Source organism: Oncorhynchus nerka, linkage group LG20, assembly GCF_034236695.1.
Source record: "Oncorhynchus nerka isolate Pitt River linkage group LG20, Oner_Uvic_2.0, whole genome shotgun sequence".
In the NCBI taxonomy this organism is placed as follows: Eukaryota; Metazoa; Chordata; class Actinopteri; order Salmoniformes; family Salmonidae; genus Oncorhynchus; species Oncorhynchus nerka.
The window spans coordinates 1,699,587-1,724,463 of record NC_088415.1 but is presented as its reverse complement, the minus strand read 5'-3'; the positions used below and the strand labels follow the sequence as shown (position 1 = coordinate 1,724,463).

Sequence of the window (24,877 nt, the reverse complement as noted above, 5' to 3'; positions counted from 1 at the left end):
GGGCCACACAGCCCTCCATGTGCTCGCCAGAGGTAGCCTGACTGCCATTAGGTACCGAGATGAGATCCTCAGACCCCTTGTGAGACCATATGCTGGTGCGGTTGGCCCTGGGTTCCTCCTAATGCAAGACAATGCTAGACCTCATGTGGCTGGAGTGTGTCAGCAGTTCCTGCAAGAAGAAGGCATTGATGCTATGGACTGGCCCGCCCGTTCCCCAGACCTGAATCCAATTGAGCACATCTGGGACATCATGTCTCGCTCCATCCACCAACGTCACGTTGCACCACAGACTGTCCAGGAGTTGGCTGATGATTTAGTTCAGGTCTGGGAGGAGATCCCTCAGGAGACCATCCGCCACCTCATCAGGAGCATGCCCAGGCGTTGTAGGGAGGTCATACAGGCACGTGGAGGCCACACACACTACTGAGCCTCATTTTGACTTGTTTTAAGGACATTACATCAAAGTTGGATCAGTGTGGTTTTCCACTTTAATTTTGAGTGTGACTCCAAATCCAGACCTCCATGGGTTGATACATTTGATTTCCATTGATAATTTTGTGTGATTTGTTGTCAGCACATTCAACTATGTAAAGAAACAAAGTATTTAATAAGAATATTTCATTCATTCAGATCTAGGATGTGTTATTTTAGTGTTCCCTTTATTTTTTTTGAGCAGTGTATTTATAAAACACTATGGTGGTTAATACATTATAAATGTGTTTCCCAGTGGACCCTAATTCATGTTAAATTAAATGTTCTCTCTTACTATAGCTTTGACGTAGCAAAAAACACGAAGGCTTCCTGTCTGATATACAGCAACTTCCTGTCTGATATACAGCAACTGCCTGTCTGATATACAGCAACTTCCTGTCTGATATACAGCAACTTCCTGTCTGATATACAGCAACTTCCTGTCTGATATACAGCAACTTCCTGTCTGATATACAGCAACATGCTGATTGAGGTCTGTACCAGCTCCGGATCAGGCTGCATTAGCGATCTGGTTACAGATTAGTGGCCCAAAGAGATTTATTTTAGACACAACTTGCTAAGAAAAAAAACAACTAGCTTTTTGCAGACAGTAAGATACACAAACTAATAGTGGAATTATAGAACAAAGTAGAAATCAGCATCGCTGTCACCAACACCATGTGACCGCGCATACTGTCACCAACATCATGTGACTGTGCATACTGTCACCAACATCATGTGACTGTGCATACTGTCACCAACATCATGTGACCGTGCATACCGTCACCAACATCATGTGACCGTGTCACCAACATCACCAGCACATCATGTGACCGTGCATACTGTCACCAACATCATGTGACCGTGCATACTGTCACCAACATCATGTGACCGTGCATACTGTCACCAACATCTGCAGCACATCATGTGTCACCAACATCACATGACCGTGCATTGACCATGTGACTGTGCATACTGTCACCAACATCATGTGACCGTGCATACTGTCACCAACATCATGTGACCGCATACTGTCACCAACATCATGTGACCGTGCATACTGTCACCAACATCATATGTGATCCGCAGCATACTGTCACCAACATCATGTGTCACCAACATCAATGTGACCGTGCATACTGTCACCAACATCATGTGACCGTGCATACTGTCACCAACATCATGTGACCGTGCATACTGTCACCAACATCATGTGACCGTGCATACTGTCACCACATCATCATACTGTCACCAACATCGTGCATACTGTCACCAACATCTGCAGCATACTGTCCCTGCATCCATGTGACCCGTGCATACTGTCACCAACATCATGTGACCGTGCATACTGTCACCAACATCATGTGACCGTGCATACTGTCACCAACATCATGTGACCGTGCATACTGTCACCAACATCATGTGACCGTGCATACTGTCACCAACATCATGTGACCGTGCATACTGTCACCAACATCATGTGACCGTGCATACTGTCACCAACATCATGTGACCGTGCATACTGTCACCAACATCATGTGACCGTGCATACTGTCACCAACATCATGTGACCGTGCATACTGTCACCAACATCATGTGACCGTGCATACTGTCACCAACATCATGTGACCGTGCATACTGTCACCAACATCATGTGACCGTGCATACTGTCACCAACATCATGTGACCGTGCATACTGTCACCAACATCATGTGACCGTGCATACTGTCACCAACATCATGTGACCGTGCATACTGTCACCAACATCATGTGACCGTGCATACTGTCACCAACATCATGTGACCGTGCATACTGTCCCTGCATCCGCAGCATTGACCATGTGACCGTGCATACTGTCACCAACATCATGTGACTGTGCATACTGTCACCAACATCATGTGACCGTGCATACTGTCACCAACATCATGTGACCGTGCATACTGTCCCTGCATCCGCAGCATTGACCATGTGACCGTGCATACTGTCACCAAAATCATGTGACCGTGCATACTGTCCCTGCATCTGCAGCATTGACCATGTGACCGTGCATATTGTCCCTGCGAGTGGTTGTTGTGAGGGTAGCTGAGTGACAGGGGTGTTCGTGGAAAGAGACAAGGAGAGAGAGGACTGACATAGCAGAGAGATGGAGAGAGAGGACTGACATAGCAGAGAGATGGAGAGAGAGGACTGACGTAGCAGAGACAAGGAGAGAGAGGACTGACGTAGCAGAGACAAGGAGAGAGAGGACTGACGTAGCAGAGACAAGGAGAGAGAGGACTGACGTAGCAGAGACAAGGAGAGAGAGGACTGACGTAGCAGAGACAAGGAGAGAGAGGACTGACGTAGCAGAGTGAACTATAAAAACAGACAACGTTCCATGTGGAGTCTGAGAGAGTAAAACCCAAACCGGTCTCCCATCAGCACCAGTGAACTATAAACCCAGACACCGTCTCCATCAGCACCAGTAGAGTAAAACCCAAACCGGTCTCCCATCAGCACCAGTAGAGAGTAAACCCAAACCGGTCTCCCATCAGCACCAGTAGAGAGTAAAACCGGTCTCCCAAACCGGTCTCCCATCAGCACCAGTAGAGAGTAAAACCCAAACCGGTCTCCCATCAGCACCAGTAGAGAGTAAAACCCAAACCGGTCTCCCATCAGCACCAGTAGAGAGTAAAACCCAAACCGGTCTCCCATCAGCACCAGTAGAGAGTAAAACCCAAACCGGTCTCCCATCAGCACCAGTAGAGAGTAAAACCCAAACCGGTCTCCCATCAGCACCAGTAGAGAGTAAAACCCAAACCGGTCTCCCATCAGCACCAGTAGAGAGTAAAACCCAAACCGGTCTCCCATCAGCACCAGTAGAGAGTAAAACCCAAACCGGTCTCCCATCAGCACCAGTAGAGAGTAAAACCCAAACCGGTCTCCCATCAGCACCAGTAGAGAGTAAAACCCAAACCGGTCTCCCATCAGCACCAGTAGAGAGTAAAACCCAAACCGGTCTCCCATCAGCACCAGTAGAGAGTAAACCCAAAAAACCCAAACCGGTCTCCCATCAGCACCAGTAGAGTAAAACCCAAACCGGTCTCCCATCAGCACCAGTAGAGAGTAAAACCCAAACCGGTCTCCCATCAGCACCAGTAGAGAGTAAAACCCAAACCGGTCTCCCATCAGCACCAGTAGAGAGTAAAACCCAAACCGGTCTCCCATCAGCACCAGTAGAGAGTAAAACCCAAACCGGTCTCCCATCAGCACCAGTAGAGAGTAAAACCCAAACCGGTCTCCCATCAGCACCAGTAGAGAGTAAAACCCAAACCGGTCTCCCATCAGCACCAGTAGAGAGTAAAACCCAAACCGGTCTCCCATCAGCACCAGTAGAGAGTAAAACCCAAACCGGTCTCCCATCAGCACCAGTAGTTGTCATACCTGTCGTCCAGGATGTTGTGGTCCTGCTGGCTCCGGTCCAAACAGCTCTGTCTCTCTCTCAGCTCTCCCAGGAGAGACGTCACCTGGGCCTTCAGCGCCTCGACATCCTTATCCAGCTAAACACACAGACAGGCAGTAGTACTGTCAGACAGACAGATAGTACTGAAAGGACCAGGCAGTAGGACTGAAAGGACCAGGCAGTAGGACTGAAAGGACCAGGCAGTAGGACTGAAAGGACCAGGCAGTAGGACTGAAAGGACCAGGCAGTAGGACTATCAGACAGACAGTAGGACTGAAAGGACCAGGCAGTAGGACTGTCAGACAGACAGATAGTACTGAAAGGACCAGGCAGTAGGACTGAAAGGACCAGGCAGTAGGACTGAAAGGACCAGGCAGTAGGACTGAAAGGACCAGGCAGTAGGACTGAAAGGACCAGGCAGTAGTACTGTCAGACAGACAGTAGGACTGAAAGGACCAGGCAGTAGGACTGAAAGGACCAGGCAGTAGGACTGTCAGACAGACAGATAGTACTGAAAGGACCAGGCAGTAGGACTGAAAGGACCAGGCAGTAGGACTGAAAGGACCAGGCAGTAGTACTGTCAGACAGACAGTAGGACTGAAAGGACCAGGCAGTAGTACTGAAAAGACCAGGCAGTAGGACTGAAAGGACCAGGCAGTAGGACCAGGCAGTAGGACTGAAAGGACCAGGCAGTAGTACTGAAAGGACCAGGCAGTAGGACTGAAAGGACCAGGCAGTAGGATTGAAAGGACCAGGCAGTAGGACTGAAAGGACCAGGCAGTAGGACTGAAAGGACCAGGCAGTAGGACTGAAAGGACCAGACAGTAGGACTGAAAGGACCAGGCAGTAGGACTGTCAGACAGACAGTAGGACTGAAAGGACCAGGCAGTAGGACTGAAAGGACCAGGCAGTAGGACTGAAAGGACCAGGCAGTAGGACTGAAAGGACCAGACAGTAGGACTGAAAGGACCAGGCAGTAGGACTGAAATGACCAGGCAGTAGGACTGAAAGGACCAGGCAGTAGGACTGAAAGGACCAGGCAGTAGGACTGAAAGGACCAGGCAGTAGGACTGAAAGGACCAGGCAGTAGGACTGAAAGGACCAGGCAGTAGGACTGAAAGGACCAGGCAGTAGGACTGAAAGGACCAGGCAGTAGGACTGTCAGACAGACAGTAGGACTGAAAGGACCAGGCAGTAGGACTGAAAGGACCAGACAGTAGGACTGAAAGGACCAGGCAGTAGGACTGAAAGGACCAGGCAGTAGGACTGAAAGGACCAGGCAGTAGGACTGAAAGGACCAGGCAGTAGGACTGAAAGGACCAGGCAGTAGGACTGTCAGACAGACAGTAGGACTGAAAGGACCAGGCAGTAGGACTGAAAGGACCAGGCAGTAGGACTGAAAGGACCAGGCAGTAGGACTGAAAGGACCAGGCAGTAGGACTGAAAGGACCAGGCAGTAGTACTGTCAGACAGACAGTAGGACTGAAAGGACCAGGCAGTAGTACTGAAAGGACCAGGCAGTAGGACTGAAAGGACCAGGCAGTAGTACTGAAAGGACCAGGCAGTAGTACTGAAAGGACCAGGCAGTAGGACTGAAAGGACCAGGCAGTAGGACTGAAAGGACCAGGCAGTAGGACTGAAAGGACCAGGCAGTAGGACTGAAAGGACCAGGCAGTAGGACTGAAAGGACCAGGCAGTAGGACTGTCAGACAGACAGTAGGACTGAAAGGACCAGGCAGTAGGACTGAAAGGACCAGGCAGTAGGACTGTCAGACAGACAGTAGGACTGAAAGGACCAGGCAGTAGGATTGAAAGGACCAGACAGTAGGACTGAAAGGACCAGACAGTAGGACTGAAAGGACCAGACAGTAGGACTGAAAGGACCAGACAGTTGGACTGAAATGACCAGGCAGTAGGACTGAAAGGACCAGGCAGTAGGACTGAATGGACCAGGCAGTAGGACTGAAAGGACCAGGCAGTAGGACTGTCAGACAAACAGTAGGACTGAAAGGACCAGGCAGTAGGACTGAAAGGACCAGGCAGTAGGACTGAAAGGACCAGGCAGTAGGACTGAAAGGACCAGGCAGTAGGACTGAAAGGACCAGGCAGTAGTACTGAAAGGACCAGGCAGTAGTACTGAAAGGACCAGGCAGTAGTACTGAAAGGACCAGGCAGTAGGACTGAAAGGACCAGGCAGTAGGACTGAAAGGACCAGACAGTAGGACTGAAAGGACCAGGCAGTAGGACTGAAAGGACCAGGCAGTAGTACTGAAAGGACCAGGCAGTAGTACTGAAAGGACCAGGCAGTAGTACTGAAAGGACCAGGCAGTAGTACTGAAAGGACCAAGGACCAGACAGACAGTAGGACTGAAAGGACCAGGCAGTAGGACTGAAAGGACCAGACAGTAGGACTGAAAGGACCAGGCAGTAGGACTGTCAGACAGACAGTAGGACTGAAAGGACCAGGCAGTAGGACTGAAAGGACCAGGCAGTAGGACTGAAAGGACCAGGCAGTAGGACTGAAAGGACCAGGCAGTAGGACTGAAAGGACCAGGCAGTAGGACTGAAAGGACCAGGCAGTAGGACTGAAAGGACCAGACAGTAGGACTGAAAGGACCAGGCAGTAGGACTGAAAGGACCAGGCAGTAGGACTGAAAGGACCAGGCAGTAGGACTGAAAGGACCAGGCAGTAGGACTGAAAGGACCAGGCAGTAGGACTGTCAGACAGACAGATAGTACTGAAAGGACCAGGCAGTAGGACTGAAAGGACCAGGCAGTAGGACTGAAAGGACCAGGCAGTAGGACTGTCAGACAGACAGTAGGACTGAAAGGACCAGGCAGTAGGACTGTCAGACAGACAGTAGGACTGAAAGGACCAGGCAGTAGGACTGAAAGGACCAGGCAGTAGGACTGAAAGGACCAGGCAGTAGTACTGAAAGGACCAGGCAGTAGGACTGAAAGGACCAGGCAGTAGTACTGTCAGACAGACAGTAGGACTGAAAGGACCAGGCAGTAGTACTGAAAGGACCAGGCAGTAGTACTGAAAGGACCAGGCAGTAGTACTGAAAGGACCAGGCAGTAGGACTGAAAGGACCAGGCAGTAGGACTGAAAGGACCAGGCAGTAGTACTGAAAGGACCAGGCAGTAGGACTGAAAGGACCAGGCAGTAGGACTGAAAGGACCAGGCAGTAGGACTGAAAGGACCAGGCAGTAGGACTGAAAGGACCAGGCAGTAGGACTGAAAGGACCAGACAGTAGGACTGAAAGGACCAGGCAGTAGGAACTGAAAGGAAAGGACCAGGCAGTAGGACTGTCAGGACCAGCAGTAGGACTGAAAGGACCAGGCAGTAGGACTGAAAGGACCAGACAGTAGGACTGAAAGGACCAGGCAGTAGGACTGTCAGACAGACAGTAGGACTGAAAGGACCAGGCAGTAGGACTGAAAGGACCAGACAGTAGGACTGAAAGGACCAGGCAGTAGGACTGAAAGGACCAGGCAGTAGGACTGAAAGGACCAGGCAGTAGGACTGTCAGACAGACAGTAGGACTGAAAGGACCAGGCAGTAGGACTGAAAGGACCAGGCAGTAGGACTGTCAGACAGACAGTAGGACTGAAAGGACCAGGCAGTAGGACTGAAAGGACCAGGCAGTAGGACTGAAAGGACCAGGCAGTAGGACTGAAAGGACCAGGCAGTAGGACTGAAAGGACCAGGCAGTAGGACTGAAAGGACCAGGCAGTAGGACTGAAAGGACCAGGCAGTAGGACTGTCAGACAGACAGTAGGACTGAAAGGACCAGGCAGTAGGACTGAAAGGACCAGGCAGTAGGACTGTCAGACAGACAGTAGGACTGAAAGGACCAGGCAGTAGGACTGAAAGGACCAGGCAGTAGGACTGAAAGGACCAGGCAGTAGGACTGAAAGGACCAGGCAGTAGGACTGAAAGGACCAGGCAGTAGGACTGTCAGACAGACAGTAGTACTGAAAGGAAGGCAGTGTGACTGTGTAGGACTGAAAGGACCTGGGCAGTAGTACTGTGTAGTGTGTGTGTGTACCTGGGTACAGTGTGTGAAAAGGACCTGGGTACAGTGTGTGTAGTGTTGGTGTGTGTGTAGTGTGTACCTGGGTACAGTGTGTGTGTAGTGTGTACCTGGGTACAGTGTGTGTGTACCTGGGTACAGTGTGTGTAGTGTGGGTGTGTGTGTAGTGTGTACCTGGGTACAGTGTGTGTGTAGTGTGTGTGTGTGTGTGTAGTGTGTACCTGGGTACAGTGTGTGTAGTGTGGGTGTGTGTGTAGTGTGTACCTGGGTACAGTGTGTGTGTACCTGGGTACAGTGTGTGTGTGTGTGTACCTGGGTACAGTGTGTGTGTGTGTGTGTACCTGGGTACAGTGTGTGTGTGTGTGTGTGTGTGTACCTGGGTACAGTGTGTGTGTGTGTGTGTGTGTACCTGGGTACAGTGTGTGTGTGTGTGTGTGTGTACCTGGGTACAGTGTGTGTGTGTGTGTACCTGGGTACAGTGTGTGTAGTGTGTACCTGGGTACAGTGTGTGTGTGTAGTGTGTACCTGTGTACAGTGTGTGTAGGGTGTAGTGTAGTGTATAGTGTAGTGTAGAGTGTATAGTGTAGTATAGTATAGTGTGTAGTGTAGTGTGTAGTATAGTGTGTAGTGTAGTGTGTAGTATAGTGTAGTGTGTAGTATAGTGTGTAGTGTGTAGTATAATGTGTAGTGTAGTGTGTATAGTGTAGTGTATAGTGTAGTGTGTAGTGTAGTGTGTAGTGTAGTGTAGTGTGTAGTATAGTATAGTGTGTAGTGTAGTGTGTAGTATAGTATAGTGTGTAGTGTAGTGTATAGCGTAGTGTAGTGTGTAGTATAGTATAGTATAGTATAGTGTATAGTGTAGTGTAGTGTGTAGTATAGTGTAGTGTAGTGTGTAGTGTAGTATAGTGTGTAGTGTAGTGTGTAGTATAGTATAGTGTATAGTGTAGTGTAGTGTGTAGTATAGTGTAGTATAGTATAGTGTAGTGTGTAGTATAGTATGTAGTATAGTATAGTGTGTAGTATAGTGTATAGTGTAGTGTAGTGTATAGTATAGTGTATAGTGTAGTGTATAGTGTTTAGTGTGTAGTATAGTATAGTGTGTAGTGTAGTGTAGTGTGTAGTATAGTGTGTAGTGTAGTGTATAGTATAGTGTGTAGTATAGTATAGTGTACAGTGTAGTGTATAGTTTAGTGTGTAGTGTAGTGTATAGTGTAGTGTGTAGTATAGTGTAGTGTGTAGTATAGTATAGTGTGTAGTATAGTATAGTGTGTAGTGTAGTGTATAGTGTAGTGTATAGTGTAGTGTATAGTGTAGTGTAGTATAGTGTAGTGTATAGTGTGTAATATAGTGTATAGTGTAGTGTAGTGTTTAGTGTGTAGTATAGTATAGTGTGTAGTGTAGTGTAGTGTGTAGTATAGTGTGTAGTGTAGTGTATAGTGTAGTGTGTAGTATAGTATAGTGTGTAGTATAGTATAGTGTAGTGTAGTGTATAGTGTAGTGTATAGTGTAGTGTATAGTGTAGTGTGTAGTGTGTGGTATAGTGTAGTGTGTAGTGTAGTGTATAGTGTAGTGTGTAGTATAGTATAATATAGTGTAGTATAGTGTGTAGTATAGTGTGTAGTATAGTATAGTGTGTAGTATAGTATAGTGTGTAGTGTAGTGTGTAGTATAGTATAGTGTAGTGTAGTGTGTAGTATAGTATAGTGTGTAGTGTAGTGTGTAGTGTAGTGTATAGTGTAGTGTGTAGTATAGTATAGTGTGTAGTGTAGTGTATAGTGTAGTGTGTAGTATAGTATAATATAGTGTAGTATAGTGTAGTGTAGTGTGTAGTATAGTGTGTAGTATAGTGTGTAGTGTAGTGTGTAGTATAGTGTGTAGTGTAGTGTGTAGTATAGTATAGTGTGTAGTGTATAGTGTAGTGTGTGGTATAGTATAGTGTGTAGTGTAGTGTATAGTGTAGTGTATAGTGTAGTGTATAGTGTAGTGTGTATAGTGTAGTGTGTAGTGTATAGTGTAGTGTGTAGTATAGTGTAGTGTGTAGTATAGTATAGTGTACAGTGTAGTGTATAGTTTAGTGTGTAGTATAGTATAGTGCACAGTGTAGTGTATAGTGTAGTGTGTAGTATAGTATAGTGTGTAGTGTAGTGTATAGTGTAGTGTATAGTGTAGTATAGTATAGTGTATAGTGTAGTGTGTAGTATAGTATAGTGTACAGTGTAGTGTAGTGTATAGTGTAGTGTAGTGTGTAGTATAGTATAGTATAGTATAGTGTAGTGTGTAGTATAGTATGTAGTGTAGTGTAGTGTGTAGTATAGTATAGTGTGTAGTGTGTAGTATAGTATAGTGTATAGTGTAGTGTAGTGTGTAGTATAGTGTAGTATAGTATAGTGTAGTGTGTAGTATAGTATGTAGTATAGTATAGTGTAGTGTGTAGTATAGTGTATAGTGTGTAGTAGTATAGTGTGTAGTATAGTAGTGTAGTGTATAGTATAGTGTGTGTGTAGTGTAGTGTATAGTGTGTAGTGTATAGTGTATAGTATAGTATAGTGTGTAGTATAGTATAGTGTGTAGTATAGTGTGTAGTGTAGTGTGTAGTAGTATAGTGTGTAGTGTATAGTGTAGTGTGTAGTATAGTATAGTGTAGTGTAGTATAGTATAGTGTAGTAGTATAGTGTGTAGTATAGTGTGTAGTATAGTGTGTAGTGTAGTGTGTAGTATAGTATAGTGTGTAGTGTAGTGTGTAGTGTATAGTGTAGTGTATAGTGTAGTGTATAGTGTAGTGTATAGTGTAGTGTGTGTAGTGTGTGGTATAGTCTAGTGTGTAGTGTAGTGTATAGTGTTTAGTGTGTAGTATAGTATAGTAGTGTACAGTGTAGTGTATAGTTTAGTGTAGTGTATAGTATAGTGCATAGTGTGTAGTATAGTATAGTGTGTAGTGTAGTGTATAGTGTAGTGTATAGTGTAGTAGTATAGTGTGTGTAGTGTATAGTATAGTGTGTACAGTGTAGTGTATAGTGTAGTAGTATAGTGTAGTGTATAGTGTAGTGTATAGTGTAGTATAGTATAGTGTATAGTGTAGTGTGTAGTATAGTGTGTAGTGTAGTATAGTGTGTAGTGTATAGTGTAGTATAGTATAGTGTAGTGTAGTGTGTAGTATAGTATAGTGTGTAGTGTAGTTTAGTGTGTAGTATAGTATAGTGTAGTGTGTGTATAGTTTAGTGTGTAGTGTAGTGTAGTGTAGTGTGTAGTATAGTGTAGTGTAGTGTATAGTATAGTGTGTGTATAGTGTATAGTGTAGTGTGTAGTATAGTGTAGTGTAGTGTGTAGTATAGTGTGTAGTATAGTGGTAGTGTAGTAGTATAGTGTGTAGTATAGTGTGTAGTATAGTGTGTAGTGTAGTGTATAGTATAGTGTGTGTGTAGTGTAGTGTATAGTATAGTGTGTAGTGTAGTGTGTAGTATAGTATAGTGTGTAGTATAGCGTGTAGTATAGTATAGTGTGTAGTATAGTGTGTAGTGTAGTGTGTAGTATAGTATAGTGTGTAGTGTATAGTGTAGTGTGTGGTATAGTATAGCGTATAGTGTAGTGTATAGTGTAGTGTGTAGTGTGTGGTATAGTGTAGTGTGTAGTGTAGTGTATAGTGTAGTGTGTAGTATAGTATAGTGTACAGTGTAGTGTATAGTTTAGTGTGTAGTATAGTATAGTGCACAGTGTAGTGTATAGTGTAGTGTGTAGTATAGTATAGTGTGTAGTGTAGTGTATAGTGTAGTGTATAGTGTAGTATAGTATAGTGTATAGTGTAGTGTGTAGTATAGTATAGTGTACAGTGTAGTGTATAGTTTAGTGTGTAGTGTAGTGTATAGTGTAGTGTGTAGTGTGTAGTATAGTGTAGTGTAGTGTGTAGTATAGTGTGTGTGTAGTGTATAGTGTAGTGTGTAGTATAGTGTAGTGTAGTGTGTAATATAGTGTGTAGTATAGTGTAGTGTGTAGTATAGTGTGTAGGGTAGTGTGTAGTATAGTATAGTGTGTAGTATAGTGTGTAGTGTAGTGTATAGTATAGTGTGTGTGTAGTGTAGTGTATAGTATAGTGTGTAGTGTAGTGTGTAGTATAGTATAGTGTGTAGTATAGTGTGTAGTATAGTATAGTGTGTAGTATAGTGTGTAGTGTAGTGTATAGTATAGTGTGTGTGTAGTGTAGTGTATAGTATAGTGTGTAGTGTAGTGTATAGTATAGTATAGTGTGTAGTGTGTAGTGTATAGTGTAGTGTATAGGGTGTAGTATAGTGTGTAGTGTAGTGTGTAGTATATAGTGTGTAGTGTATAGGGTGTAGTATAGTGTAGTGTGTAGTGTAGTGTGTAGTGTGTAGTATAGTATAGTGTGTGTGTAGTGTATAGTGTAGTATAGTGTGTAGTGTAGTGTATAGTGTAGTGTGTAGTGTGTGTAGTATAGTGTGTAGTGTAGTGTATAGTGTGTAGTGTAGTGTATAGTATAGTGTGTAGTGTATAGTGTATAGTGTAGTGTATAGTGTAGTGTATAGTGTAGTGTATAGTGTGTAGTGTAGTGTATAGTATAGTGTATAGTGTATAGTATAGTGTGTAGTGTATAGTGTAGTGTATAATAGTGTGTAGTGTATAGTGCAGTGTAGTGTGTAGTGTGTGTAGTGTAGTGTAGTGTGTGTAGTGTAGTGTATAGTGTAGTGTGTAGTGTATAGTGTAGTGTGTAGTGTATAGTGTAGTGTGTAGTGTATAGTGCAGTGTAGTGTAGTGTAGTGTGTGTAGTGTAGTGTATAGTGTATAGTGTATAGTATAGTGTAGTATAGTGTGTAGTGTAGTGTATAGTATAGTGTGTAGTGTATAGTGTATAGTGTATAGTATAGTGTAGTATAGTGTGTAGTGTAGTGTAGTGTATAGTGTAGTGTATAATAGTGTGTAGTGTATAGTGTAGTGTGTAGTGTATAGTGTAGTGTAGTGTAGTGTGTGTAGTGTAGTGTATAGTGTAGTGTGTAGTGCAGTGTAGTGTAGTGTGTGTAGTGTATAGTGTAGTGTGTAGTGTATAGTGCAGTGTAGTGTAGTGTAGTGTGTGTAGTGTAGTGTATAGTGTAGTGTGTAGTGTATAGTGCAGTGTAGTGTAGTGTGTAGTGTAGTGTGTAGTGTATAGTGCAGTGTAGTGTATAGTGTAGTGTGTAGTATAGTGTGTAGTGTAGTATAGTATAGTGTAGTGTGTATAGTGTATAGTATAGTATAGGGTGTAGTATAGTATAGTATAGTGGAGTGTAGTAGTATAGTGTGTAGTATAGTATAGTATAGTATAGTGTAGTGTGTATAGTGTATAGTATAGTATAGTGTGTAGTATAGTATAGTATAGTGTGTAGTATAGTATAGTATAGTATAGTGTAGTGTGTAGTATAGTATAGTATAGTGTGTAGTGTGTAGTATAGTGTGTAGTATAGTATAGTATAGTGTGTGTGTAGTATAGTGTGTAGTATAGTGTAGTGTATAGTGTAGTATAGTGTGTAGTGTAGTGTGTTTAGTGTAGTGTGTAGTGTATAGTGCAGTGTAGTGTATAGTGTAGTGTGTAGTATAGTGTGTAGTGTAGTATAGTATAGTGTAGTGTGTATAGTATAGTATAGTGTGTAGTGTGTAGTATAGTATAGTATAGTGTATAGTGTGTAGTATAGTATAGTGTGTGTAGTATAGTATAGTGTGTAGTATAGTGTAGTGTATAGTGTAGTGTGTAGTATAGTGTGTAGTGTAGTGTGTAGTATAGTGTGTGTGTGTGTGTGTAGTGTTTAGTATAGTGTAGTGTGTAGTATAGTATAGTATAGTGTGTAGTGTATAGTATAGTGTATAGTATAGTGTAGTATAGTGTATAGTGTAGTATAGTGTATAGTGTGTAGTGTGTAGTATAGTGTATAGTATAGTGTAGTATAGTGTATAGTATAGTGTATAGTGTAGTATAGTGTATAGTGTGTAGTGTAGTGTAGTGTATAGTATAGTGTGTAGTGTGTAGTATAGTATAGTGTATAGTATAGTGTAGTATAGTGTATAGTATAGTGTATAGTGTAGTATAGTGTATAGTGTGTAGTGTAGTGTATAGTATAGTGTGTAGTGTAGTGTAGTATAGTATAGTGTAGTATAGTGTATAGTGTAGTAGTGTATATTGTGTAGTGTAGTGTATAGTATAGTGTATAGTGTAGTATAGTGTATAGTGTGTAGTATAGTGTAGTATAGTGTATAGTGTGTAGTATAGTGTAGTATAGTGTATAGTATAGTGTAGTATAGTGTATAGTATAGTGTAGTATAGTATAGTGTATAGTATAGTGTAGTATAGTGTATAGTAGTATAGTGTATAGTATAGTGTGTAGTGTAGTATAGTATAGTGTATAGTATAGTGTAGTGTAGTGTGTAGTATAGTGTGTAGTGTATAGTATAGTGTATAGTATAGTGTAGTATAGTGTATAGTATAGTGTATAGTGTAGTATAGTGTATAGTGTGTAGTGTAGTGTAGTGTATAGTATAGTGTGTAGTGTAGTATAGTATAGTGTATAGTATAGTGTAGTATAGTGTATAGTGTAGTATAGTGTGTAGTGTAGTATAGTGTGTAGTGTGTAGTGTAGTGTATAGTATAGTGTATAGTGTAGTATAGTGTATAGTGTGTAGTATAGTGTAGTATAGTGTATAGTGTGTAGTATAGTGTAGTATAGTGTATAGTATAGTGTAGTATAGTGTATAGTATAGTGTAGTATAGTGTAGTGTAGTATAGTATAGTGTATAGTATAGTGTAGTGTAGTATAGTGTATAGTGTAGTGTAGTATAGTGTATAGTATAGTATAGTGTGTAGTGTAGTATAGTGTAGTGTAGTGTGTAGTATAGTGTATAGTATAGTGTGTAGTGTAGTATAGTATAGTGTATAGTATAGTGTAGTATAGTGTATAGTATAGTGTATAGTGTAGTATAGTGTAGTATAGTATAGTGTGTAGTGTAGTGTAGTATAGTATAGTGTAGTATAGTATAGTGTGTAGTGTAGTATAGTATAGTATAGTGTAGTATAGTATAGTATAGTGTGTAGTGTAGTGTAGTATAGTGTAGTATAGTGTATATGTACCTGGGTACAGTCCTTGTCCTTCTGTTTAAGCAGCACTTCAGTTCTGTCTCTCTGAGCTGAACTCTTCTGGAGGGAATCTAACTTCTCCTGCAGCTCTCTATACCTACACACACACACACACACACACACACACACACACACACACACACACAGGGACACCACACCACACCACACAGGGAAACCACACCACACACACACACAGGGACACCACACCACACACACACACACACAGGGACACCACACCACACCACACAGGGAAACCACACCACACACACACACAGGGACACCACACCACACACACACACACAGGGACACCACACCACACCACACACACACAGGGACACCACACCACACACACACACACACACAGGGACACCACACCACACACACACAGGGACACCACACCACACACACACAGGGACACCACACCACACACACACACACACAGGGACACCACACCACACACACACAGGGACACCACACACACACAGGGACACCACACCACACACACACAGGGACACCACACCACACACACACACACACACAGGACACACCACACAGGGACACCACACACACAGGGACACCACACACACAGGGACACCACACCACACAGGGACACCACACCACACACACACACACACAGGGACACCACACACACAGGGACACCACACACACAGGGACACCACACCACACAGGGACACCACACCACACAGGGACACCACACCACACAGGGACACCACACCACACATAGGAACATATTTAGGATCACAGGTCATAACCACTACAAGGCAGAATAGTGAGACACACTTACCTGCCCTGTGTGGCTTGAAGCTGCTCTGTGAGTTTGGCCAGGTGGGAGCTGAGGAGACAGGAAGCAGACATCAACACACTGCAGGAAGTGATGCTGACTGTCAGAAAATGATATCATACCTGTCAGAGGAGGGCGGGGCATCGGAACGCTGAACCGTTTCCTCAGTAACACCGCAACTCTAAGGAACACAATTATAAGACTTCACGTTTCCAAGCTATCATTTCTTCACAGAATGACCGTGACACCACACACACACACACCAGTTTGGTTCGGAGCTGCTCAACCGAGCGATGAAGGCAGTCTCTCTCTCTCTCTCCCTCCTCCCTCTCTTTCTCCAGCTCTTCATTCCTCCTCCTCAGATCTCTCATTCCTTCTTCCAACTCCTCTTTGTGGCTCTTCAGCAGCTGGAGGAAGTTGTTTCCTCCTCCTACAGGCTAGAGAGAAAGAGAGACAGGAAGTTGATAGATAGTATATCTCCATGTTGCCATATAAACAACAAGCATGTATTGAAATAAGGAGTGAGGGAAAACCAGAAGCTAAAACAAAGGAAAAGTACGACTTCAGGTTAACCACGAATTACACAGAGAGAGAGAGAGAGAGAGAGAGAGAGAGGCCATCTAAGAGGCAGAGAGGTGATTGGTGAGATCAGGAACAAGTGGGCGGGACTGGGGAGGGTACTTCTCATGGAGCAAAATGTAACCTTTATTTAACTGGGCAAGTCAGTAACGAACAAATTCTTATTTACAATGACGGCCTACACCGGCCAAACCCGGACGATGCTGGGACCAATTGTGCTCCGCCTTGTGGGACTCCCAGCCTTAGCTGAACACACTGTGGGACTCCCAGCCTTAGCTGAACACACTGTGGGGACTCCCAGCCTTAGCCGAACACACCGTGGGGACTCCCAGCCTTAGCCGAACACACCGTGGGGACTCCCAGCCTTAGCCGAACACACCGTGGGGACTCCCAGCCTTAGCCGAACACACCGTGGGGACTCCCAGCCTTAGCTGAACACACTGTGGGGACTCCCAGCCTTAGCTGAACACACTGTGGGACTCCCAGCCTTAGCTGAACACACTGTGGGGACTCCCAGCCTTAGCTGAACACACTGTGGGGACTCCCAGCCTTAGCTGAGCACCTGGGGACTCCCAGCCTTAGAAGCACACTGTGGGGACTCCCAGCCTTAGCTGAGCACACTGTGGGGACTCCCAGCCTTAGCTGTGGGGACTCCCAGCCTTAGCTGGGCACACTGTGGGGACTCCCAGCCTTAGCTGAGCACACTGTGGGGACTCCCAGCCTTAGCTGAGCACACTGTGGGGACTCCCAGCCTTAGCTGAGCACACTGTGGGGACTCCCAGCCTTAGCTGAGCACACTGTGGGGACTCCCAGCCTTAGCTGAGCACACTGTGGGGACTCCCAGCCTTAGCTGAGCACACTGTGGGGACTCCCAGCCTTAGCTGAACACACGGTGGGGACTCCCAGCCTGAGCTGAGCACACTGTGGGGACTCCAGCCTTAGCTGGCACAATGTGGGGACTCCCAGCCTTAGCTGAGCACACTGTGGGGACTCCAGCCTTAGCAGCACTGGGGACTCCCAGCCTTAGAGGCACACTGTGGGGACTCCCAGCCTTAGCTGAACACACTGTAGGGACTCCCAGCCTTAGCACACTGTGGGGAACTTAGCAGCACACTGTGGGGACTCCCAGCCTTAGCTGAACACACTGGGGACTCCCAGCTTAGCTGACACGGTGGGGACAGCCCAGCTGAACACACGGTGGGGACTCCCAGCCTTAGCTGAACACACTGTGGGGACTCCCAGCCTTAGCTGAACACACTGTGGGGACTCCCAGCCTTAGCTGAACACACTGTGGGGACTCCCAGCCTTAGCTGAACACACTGTGGGGACTCCCAGCCTTAGCTGAACACACTGTGGGGACTCCCAGCCCAGCCTGGGGACTCCCAGCCTTGAACACACTCCCTTCACACGTTTCTTTTACCAACCGTGTGGGTACCAAAAAATGTATTCCAATGAAACATTTCCCTAACCCAAACCCCTAACCTAAACCCCAAACCCCTAACCTAAACCCCTAACCCAAACCCTAACCCAAACCCTCTGGAAATAAACCCCTAACAAACCCTAACCCAAACCCTAACCTGTAACCCAAACCCCTAACCTAAACCCCTAACCCAAACCCCCTAACCTAAACCCTCTGGAAATAAACCTTTCCTTGTTTCACCTCTGGTTTTCTGGTCCCCACAAGGATAGTAAAACCAAACACACTCCCTTCAAACACACAGAAGTCAAAAAACAAGTGAGCATACCCACGGAATCTCGCTGTCACAACAGTATGTGGACACCCCTTCAAATGAGTGGATTGGGCTGTAATTTCAGTCCATAACTAATAATGTTCTGTGCTATGCATTATGTCATGTTGACCCCGGGAACTTTGCAATGGCTAATGGGGATCCTATTGGGGATCCTAATGGGGATCCTATTGGGGATCCTAATGGGGATCCTAATGGGGATCCTATTGGGGATCCTATTGGGGATCCTAATGGGGATCCTAATGGGGATCCTATTGGGGATCCTAATGGGGATCCTAATGGGGATCCTAATGGGGATCCTAATGGGGATCCTATTGGGGATCCTAATGGGGATCCTAATGGGGATCCTATTGGGGATCCTATTGGGGATCCTAATGGGGATCCTAATGGGGATCAAAATGGGGATCCTAATGGGGATCCTAATGGGGATCCTATTGGGGATCCTAATGGGGATCCTAATGGGGATCCTAATGGGGATCCTATTGTCCGTCAAGACTGCAAGATGGTGAAGCGGGGACGACGACAATGGAATCTATCTATATTCATCCCTCAATCTATCTGCACTGACCAGAGAGGATGCCATAGGTCCGTTGGTCTCAGAGCCATGGGTGGGGCCGTTGACCAGCAGGCCTTGGTTCGCTCCAGGGTTGGAGGGGCTAGAGGGGCTGGCCAGGCTGGTGAGGCTATGGTTCTCCATGGCCAGTCTCTCCACTAGAGCCCGGGCCTCCTGGAAACGACAGCTGAGGAAGTCTCTCTCTTCTCTAGACCTCCGTTGCCATTCCTCCATCTCCTCACAGCGCTGACGCAGGGCCTGGTTGCTGCGCTGCAGCGCCTCTATACACACACACACACACAACACAACGTGCCTCAATGTGGATCCAAATAGAATATTTGTATGTGTTTGTTTGAGTAAATGTGTGTGTGTGATTGAGTCCTACCTCGGAGCTGCTGGTTGTCTCCCAGTAGTCTAGTCACCACCTCATTGGCTGCCAGCTCAACAGGAACCTGAAGAGCCACGTTACCCTCTTCCCCTGTCATCTCCCACTGTAGGGCCATGTCTGCCTGGGGCTGCACCATATCGCTGAACATCATGCATCGTATTATATAGAAAACAAGAAATGTATACAGACACACCATCACCTCTGTGCAGAATTACAGTATCCGCCTGTTGGCACTGATCCAATGACTCAAAGCTACTAGTGCAAAACACTAGGAAGGTTTTCATTCACCCAGGTTTATTCAACGAAACCAATGTAGTAACAATAACAAATCATATATATGTAGGAGCAATGTTTTAAAGATCGACAACCATTTTATTTTTCTAACTTTCTTTACAGCGACAATAAATTAGGAATTGCCAAATATTTTTGAAGGTACGCGTGATGTCATTACCTAACAATACGTTTCCACTCCACATTTCATTCTAAATGCCTACTTCTTGCAAAAAATCATTATTTTTTTTTAAGTTAAGAAAATATTGCCCTGACTTCCAAGAATGCCTGTTTTTCTGGTTGGCTGACAAGTTTCACCGTCCAATTATATCACATCTACAGGAGTGTAAGTTTCACCATCCAATTATATCACATCTACAGGAGGGTAAGTTTCACCATCCAATTATATCACATCTACAGGAGTGTAAGTTTCACCATCCAATTATATCACATCTACAGGAGGGTAAGTTTCACCATCCAATTATATCACATCTACAGGAGGGTAAGTTTCACCATCCAATTATATCACATCTACAGGAGTGTAAGTTTCACCATCCAATTATATCACATCTACAGGAGGGTAAGTTTCACCATCCAATTATATCACATCTACAGGAGTGTACGTTTCACCATGGCGACCACAGACCGTGGTGATACGTTGACACATGAGAATTACTAGAATATGGCAAATATTAGGTTGGAATTCACCCAAGGCTGAAAAACAGCCAAAGAACGTTGTCTGAGCTGGAAAACTAGTAAATGAAATTAAACAAACCTTTACAGAGTCTCTTCTGAATGTAGTGACGCTTATAATTCCATTTAAATGTCACAACATTTTTTATCCCTTTTCATTTTACCACTACAATCTGTTTGGACGAAACTGGGAAAAAGTAAACATCCACCCATCGATAGTATCAACTGTGCTTACGTCTGCGTAATGAGGAAGTAGGGAAAACATGAAAACTTCTGACTATTTCTGGTCTATTGTTCGATGACAACGGAGCTCGCTGCTCAGACTTAAATAATTACAAAGAGGAGATTCTCCTGATTAAATTGGTTAAACGACTTGAAAAAAAAAAATCGAAATATATACATTGTGTGATTTTTGGTGAAATAGACAGTTATACCCCTATAGGAAACAATGGGGCGACCTCCCAAGTTCCATGAGTGAAAATCTAATCTTGAAATTTGAACCGCTTTCTATACTATCAACACCAGCTGGCAGCTGCCCACATTGACATCTTCAGAAAGAATAGACTGTCCTGAATGAAATGGTGTAGAACCTCCAAACGTTTTCGAACCAGTTTTATTTTTCTAACAGTTTAAAATTGAGGTGTGTTCCACCTCATTAACTCACATAGAAGTTTGCCCATTTCAGCATCGAGGACCATTGATGTTTGAGGTTTTACTGAGCCGGACAAACTTCTCTCTTCGAGGAGAGCCCACGCACTTCACCAATGTTTTCCGCAGATCAGGTATGCAGACGTGTGTCGATTTGGCACATTTTCTAACCCTTGTTGTTTTCCATACAAATAATAACAACTTTGGACTTTTGTTTCTTTCCTATCAAAGTAAAGCTCCTGGTTTTCTGTATATCGTGTTGTTTCTACTGTAGCATTGAAGTATGTGTGTATCATAATGTATTTATCGTAGACAAACACACCCCCTTCAACATGCATATTGCAAACAGACCAAATGTATCTGGTCTCCTCTTATTGGTTGACACTAAAAAACAAAACAAACGGGCTCCATCGTCGGCTTACTGTCGATTCTAGGTTTATATAGGATTATATAGGATATAGGATTCAAGGTTTTACTGCTAACCTACAAAGCATTACATGGGTTTGCTCCTACCTATCTCTCTGATTTGGTCCTGCCCTACATACCTACACGTACGCTACGGTCACAAGACGCAGGCCTCCTAATTGTCCCTAGAATTTCTAAGCAAACAGCTGGAGGCAGGGCTTTCTCCTATAGAGCTCCATTTTTATGGAACGGTATGCCTACCCATGTCAGAGACGCAAACTCGGTCTCAACCTTTAAGTCTTTACTGAAGACTCATCTCTTCAGTGGGTCATATGATTGAGTGTAGTCTGGCCCAGGAGCGAGAGGGTGAACGGAAAGGCTCTGGAGCAACGAACCGCCCTTGCTGTCTCTGCCTGGCCGGTTCGCCTCTTTCCACTGGGATTCTCTGCCTCTAACCCTATTACAGGGGCTGAGTCACTGGCTTACTGGGGCTCTCTCATGCCGTCCCTGGAGGGGGTGCGTCACCTGAGTGGGTTGATTCACTGTTGTGGTCATCCTGTCTGGGTTGGCCCCCCCCCCCCCCCCTTGGGTTGTGCCGTGGCGGAGATCTTTGTGGGCTATACTCAGCCTTGTCTCAGGATGGTAAGTTGGTGGTTGAAGATATCCTCTAGTGGTGTGGGAGCTGTGCTTTGGCAAAGTGGGTGGGGTTATATCCTTCCTGTTTGGCCCTGTCCGGGCGTGTCCTCGGATGGGGCCACAGTGTCTCCTGACCCCTCCTGTCTCAGCCTCCAGTATTTATGCTGCAGTAGTTTATGTGTCGGGGGGCTGGGGTCAGTTTGTTATATCTGGAGTACTTCTCCTGTCCTATTCGGTGTCCTGTGTGAATCTAAGTGTGCGTTCTCTAATTCTCTCCTCTCTTTCTTTCTCTCTGAGGACCTGAGCCCTAGGACCATGCCCCAGGACTACCTGACATGATGACTCCTTGCTGTCCCCAGTCCACCTGGCCGTGAGTACGCCTGATCTCGTCTGATCTCAGAAGCTAAGCAGGGTCGGGCCTGGTTAGTACTTGGATGGGAGACTGCCTGGGAATACCAGGTGCTGTAAGCATTTTGTCAACTCTTTGTCCGTTTTTTCCCACAAGGCTGAAATATGTGCCCTCGCTTTGAAATAAGTAAGCAAGGTTAGTTTGTATTTCATCCAACAATCTGTGCTACAAATTATGGCTACAGTATATGCAATTTTTTCCACATTTTGAGCTGATGTACGAAGGGCTATATAAATACATTTGATTTGATTCTAGAAGATTCCAGCTCAAGAGGAAAAACAGTATAGTTTATAGCTCATTCACGACACTTGCTAGGCTCATAATCTGGGGTAGCAACAGCGTCAGAGCTACAAATCAATGAGATAAACCCATCCATATGGTTTGCAAGTCAGTGAACCTGCGCAGCATTCGCTCAATTCAACACTTATGAACATGTCAAATTACCCAGCTGTCATTTAGATAAAAAAATCATCAATAGAAAAAGGTTATGTCTTCTGGTTGTTTAATTTTTGTAAAATGTTATTTAACCTTTAACTAGGCAAGTAAAATTTCCAATGACGACCTACCAAAAGGCCTCCTGTGGGGACGGAGTCCTGGGATTTAAAAATTAAATACAATATAAATATAGGACAAAACACATCATAACAAGAGAGACACAACACGACATAAAGAGACAACAACATAGCAAGGCAGCAACACATAACAACAACATGGTAGCAACTCAACATTATGGGTCACAAACAACAGCACAACGGTCAGTAAGGTAGAGACAACAATACATCACACAAAGCAGCCACAACTGTCAATAAGAGTGTCAATGATTGAGTCTTTGAATGAAGAATGAAATCGGCCCCATCTTGAAAAAGAGGACAGGGATATGAGTTTTGTTTAGATTTTACTACTTTTTTTCTGGAAAATAAATCATGGTTGACCATGACCAGAACATGATAGTTATGCGCCAGCCATCTCTATCAACAACGTGTACCCAGGCGAACAGTGAGCTTGCCCACCAAGTTGCTAACCTTATTCTTATTATTAACAAATGACATGAGCTAAGCCTACAGGGTTAACGCGAAGCCGGCATTGTAACGCAGAACAATGGGCTGGGAAGAGAGTTGGTGCTCAGAGCTAATAGCAGTGTAACCCGCTGTGAAATGGCTTGGGGTGCACAATAATAGCCTTTCAGTCGGTGGCGTCACTCGCTCTGAGACCTTGAAGTAGTTGTTTTCCCTGCTTTTGTGGGGCAACGGGTAACGATGCTTCGAGGGTGACTGTTGTCAATGTGTGCAGAGGGTCCCTGGTTCGAGCCCAGGAAGGGAAGAGGAGAGGGACGGAAGCTCTACTGGTACAGGAGCAGGGTGAAATAAAGGCCCTAAAACATGGCCTGTTTTTTTTTGCGATTACTTCAAAACTACGGCACGCAGCTGCGACATATGGCCATATTATTAAGCTGGGCTCCATGTCAGATGCAGTGAACTAGTTTTTAAACATAAAAAGTGTTACAAATATTATTCAATGAATGCGTTCTATCCATGCTGGCTCCCACATGAGGTGAGAGGGCATACAGGCTGTCGCCGATGTACTGATCAACTTGTCTAAATGGGTTCTGGAAACACTTCAACCACTACATTTGAAATCAACACCGTTATGTAACGTTGTGTGTATCGCCATTACGTCCAGTTTATCGACAAACACTTGGTTCAATGGAAACGCACCCTTAAATTAAATTGTCACCTATTTTCTACGCGAACTTTCTAAATAACAACAACAAAAACAAGTTACTGGGCAAGTTAATGGAGAAACAGCCAGTCCTCTCGGAGTTAGCCAGCCTACTTTCACTTTCGCTTCTAGTTCCATCGTGTTGGTTGGTGATTATATCTAGTTAGCTAACCTATCTTCACTTAGCAAACTCCCGCTAACTACACACCGTGGTAGCTAATGAAATACGGTCAGCTCGCTCGCCAACTAGTCATATAAAGCCTATTAGCTAGAAAATCCGTCAACAACACCGTTCGACTGGTAAGGTTAGCTAGACTGACATGGGTAAATGCGGACTAGCCATGACCATCGCGTCAGCTAGTTAGCACAACAGTGGCTGGTCAATGACACATCTAGCTAACTTGATGTCAAGAAAGCTTACCTTTTCTCTGTAGCTCTAGCTAGCGTTAATCAGGCTAACAACGGTAGTTAATTAAGTTAATAGCTCTGGTTTGATTGTCGCAGACCAAGCGTATTTCCGCAACCGACACCAACTCTACGTTGTGTTTCTATTCAAATCTGGTAAAAAAAAAAAAAGTATTTCTAGCTGATAGGTCTCTTGACATTATGCTAATGCTAGCTGTCAAAGTGACATTATGCTAATGGTAGCTTGCGCCAGGAACTCCTACTTCCGCACTGTCAGAGATGACGTCATCTTCTTTGACGTTTAACGGCGGCGGGCATCTAAATAATGTTGCATTACCGCCACCTACTGGACTGGAGCATAACTCCCTTATACTTTGCTTGAAAATAAATACCTTACCATCTAACACTACACTCACAACAACAAAAAATGTGTTACTCCACTATTTACATCTATTTAGGCCTACTTCAGGCCATAAATGCTAAAAATCCAATCTTACTGAAACATATATCACTTGTTGGTTTATATCTCTGTTCTAGTACAGATCTACTAGTCACACCCC

At 44.6% G+C, this 24,877-nt stretch overlaps 1 protein-coding gene and 1 pseudogene across 1 annotated transcript in view; one reads left to right on the top strand and one right to left on the bottom strand.

Moving 5' to 3' along the window:
* LOC115127424 (NF-kappa-B essential modulator-like) overlaps nt 1-24,583 on the bottom strand; it is a 58,336-nt gene extending 33,753 nt beyond the window's left edge. The window contains exons 1-8 of the mRNA XM_065005119.1: nt 24,334-24,583; nt 19,130-19,272; nt 18,760-19,025; nt 16,128-16,301; nt 15,987-16,045; nt 15,868-15,915; nt 15,057-15,159; nt 3,895-4,010 (exon numbers count right to left, since the gene is read on the bottom strand). Coding sequence (XP_064861191.1) covers nt 3,895-4,010; nt 15,057-15,159; nt 15,868-15,915; nt 15,987-16,045; nt 16,128-16,301; nt 18,760-19,025; nt 19,130-19,268 — 905 coding nt within the window. The 5' untranslated portion in view covers nt 19,269-19,272; nt 24,334-24,583. The remainder of the gene's footprint in view (nt 1-3,894; nt 4,011-15,056; nt 15,160-15,867; nt 15,916-15,986; nt 16,046-16,127; nt 16,302-18,759; nt 19,026-19,129; nt 19,273-24,333) is intronic.
* LOC115127426 (5S ribosomal RNA) lies at nt 22,136-22,255 on the top strand (annotated as a pseudogene).
* Nucleotides 24,584-24,877: the final 294 nt, after the last annotated feature.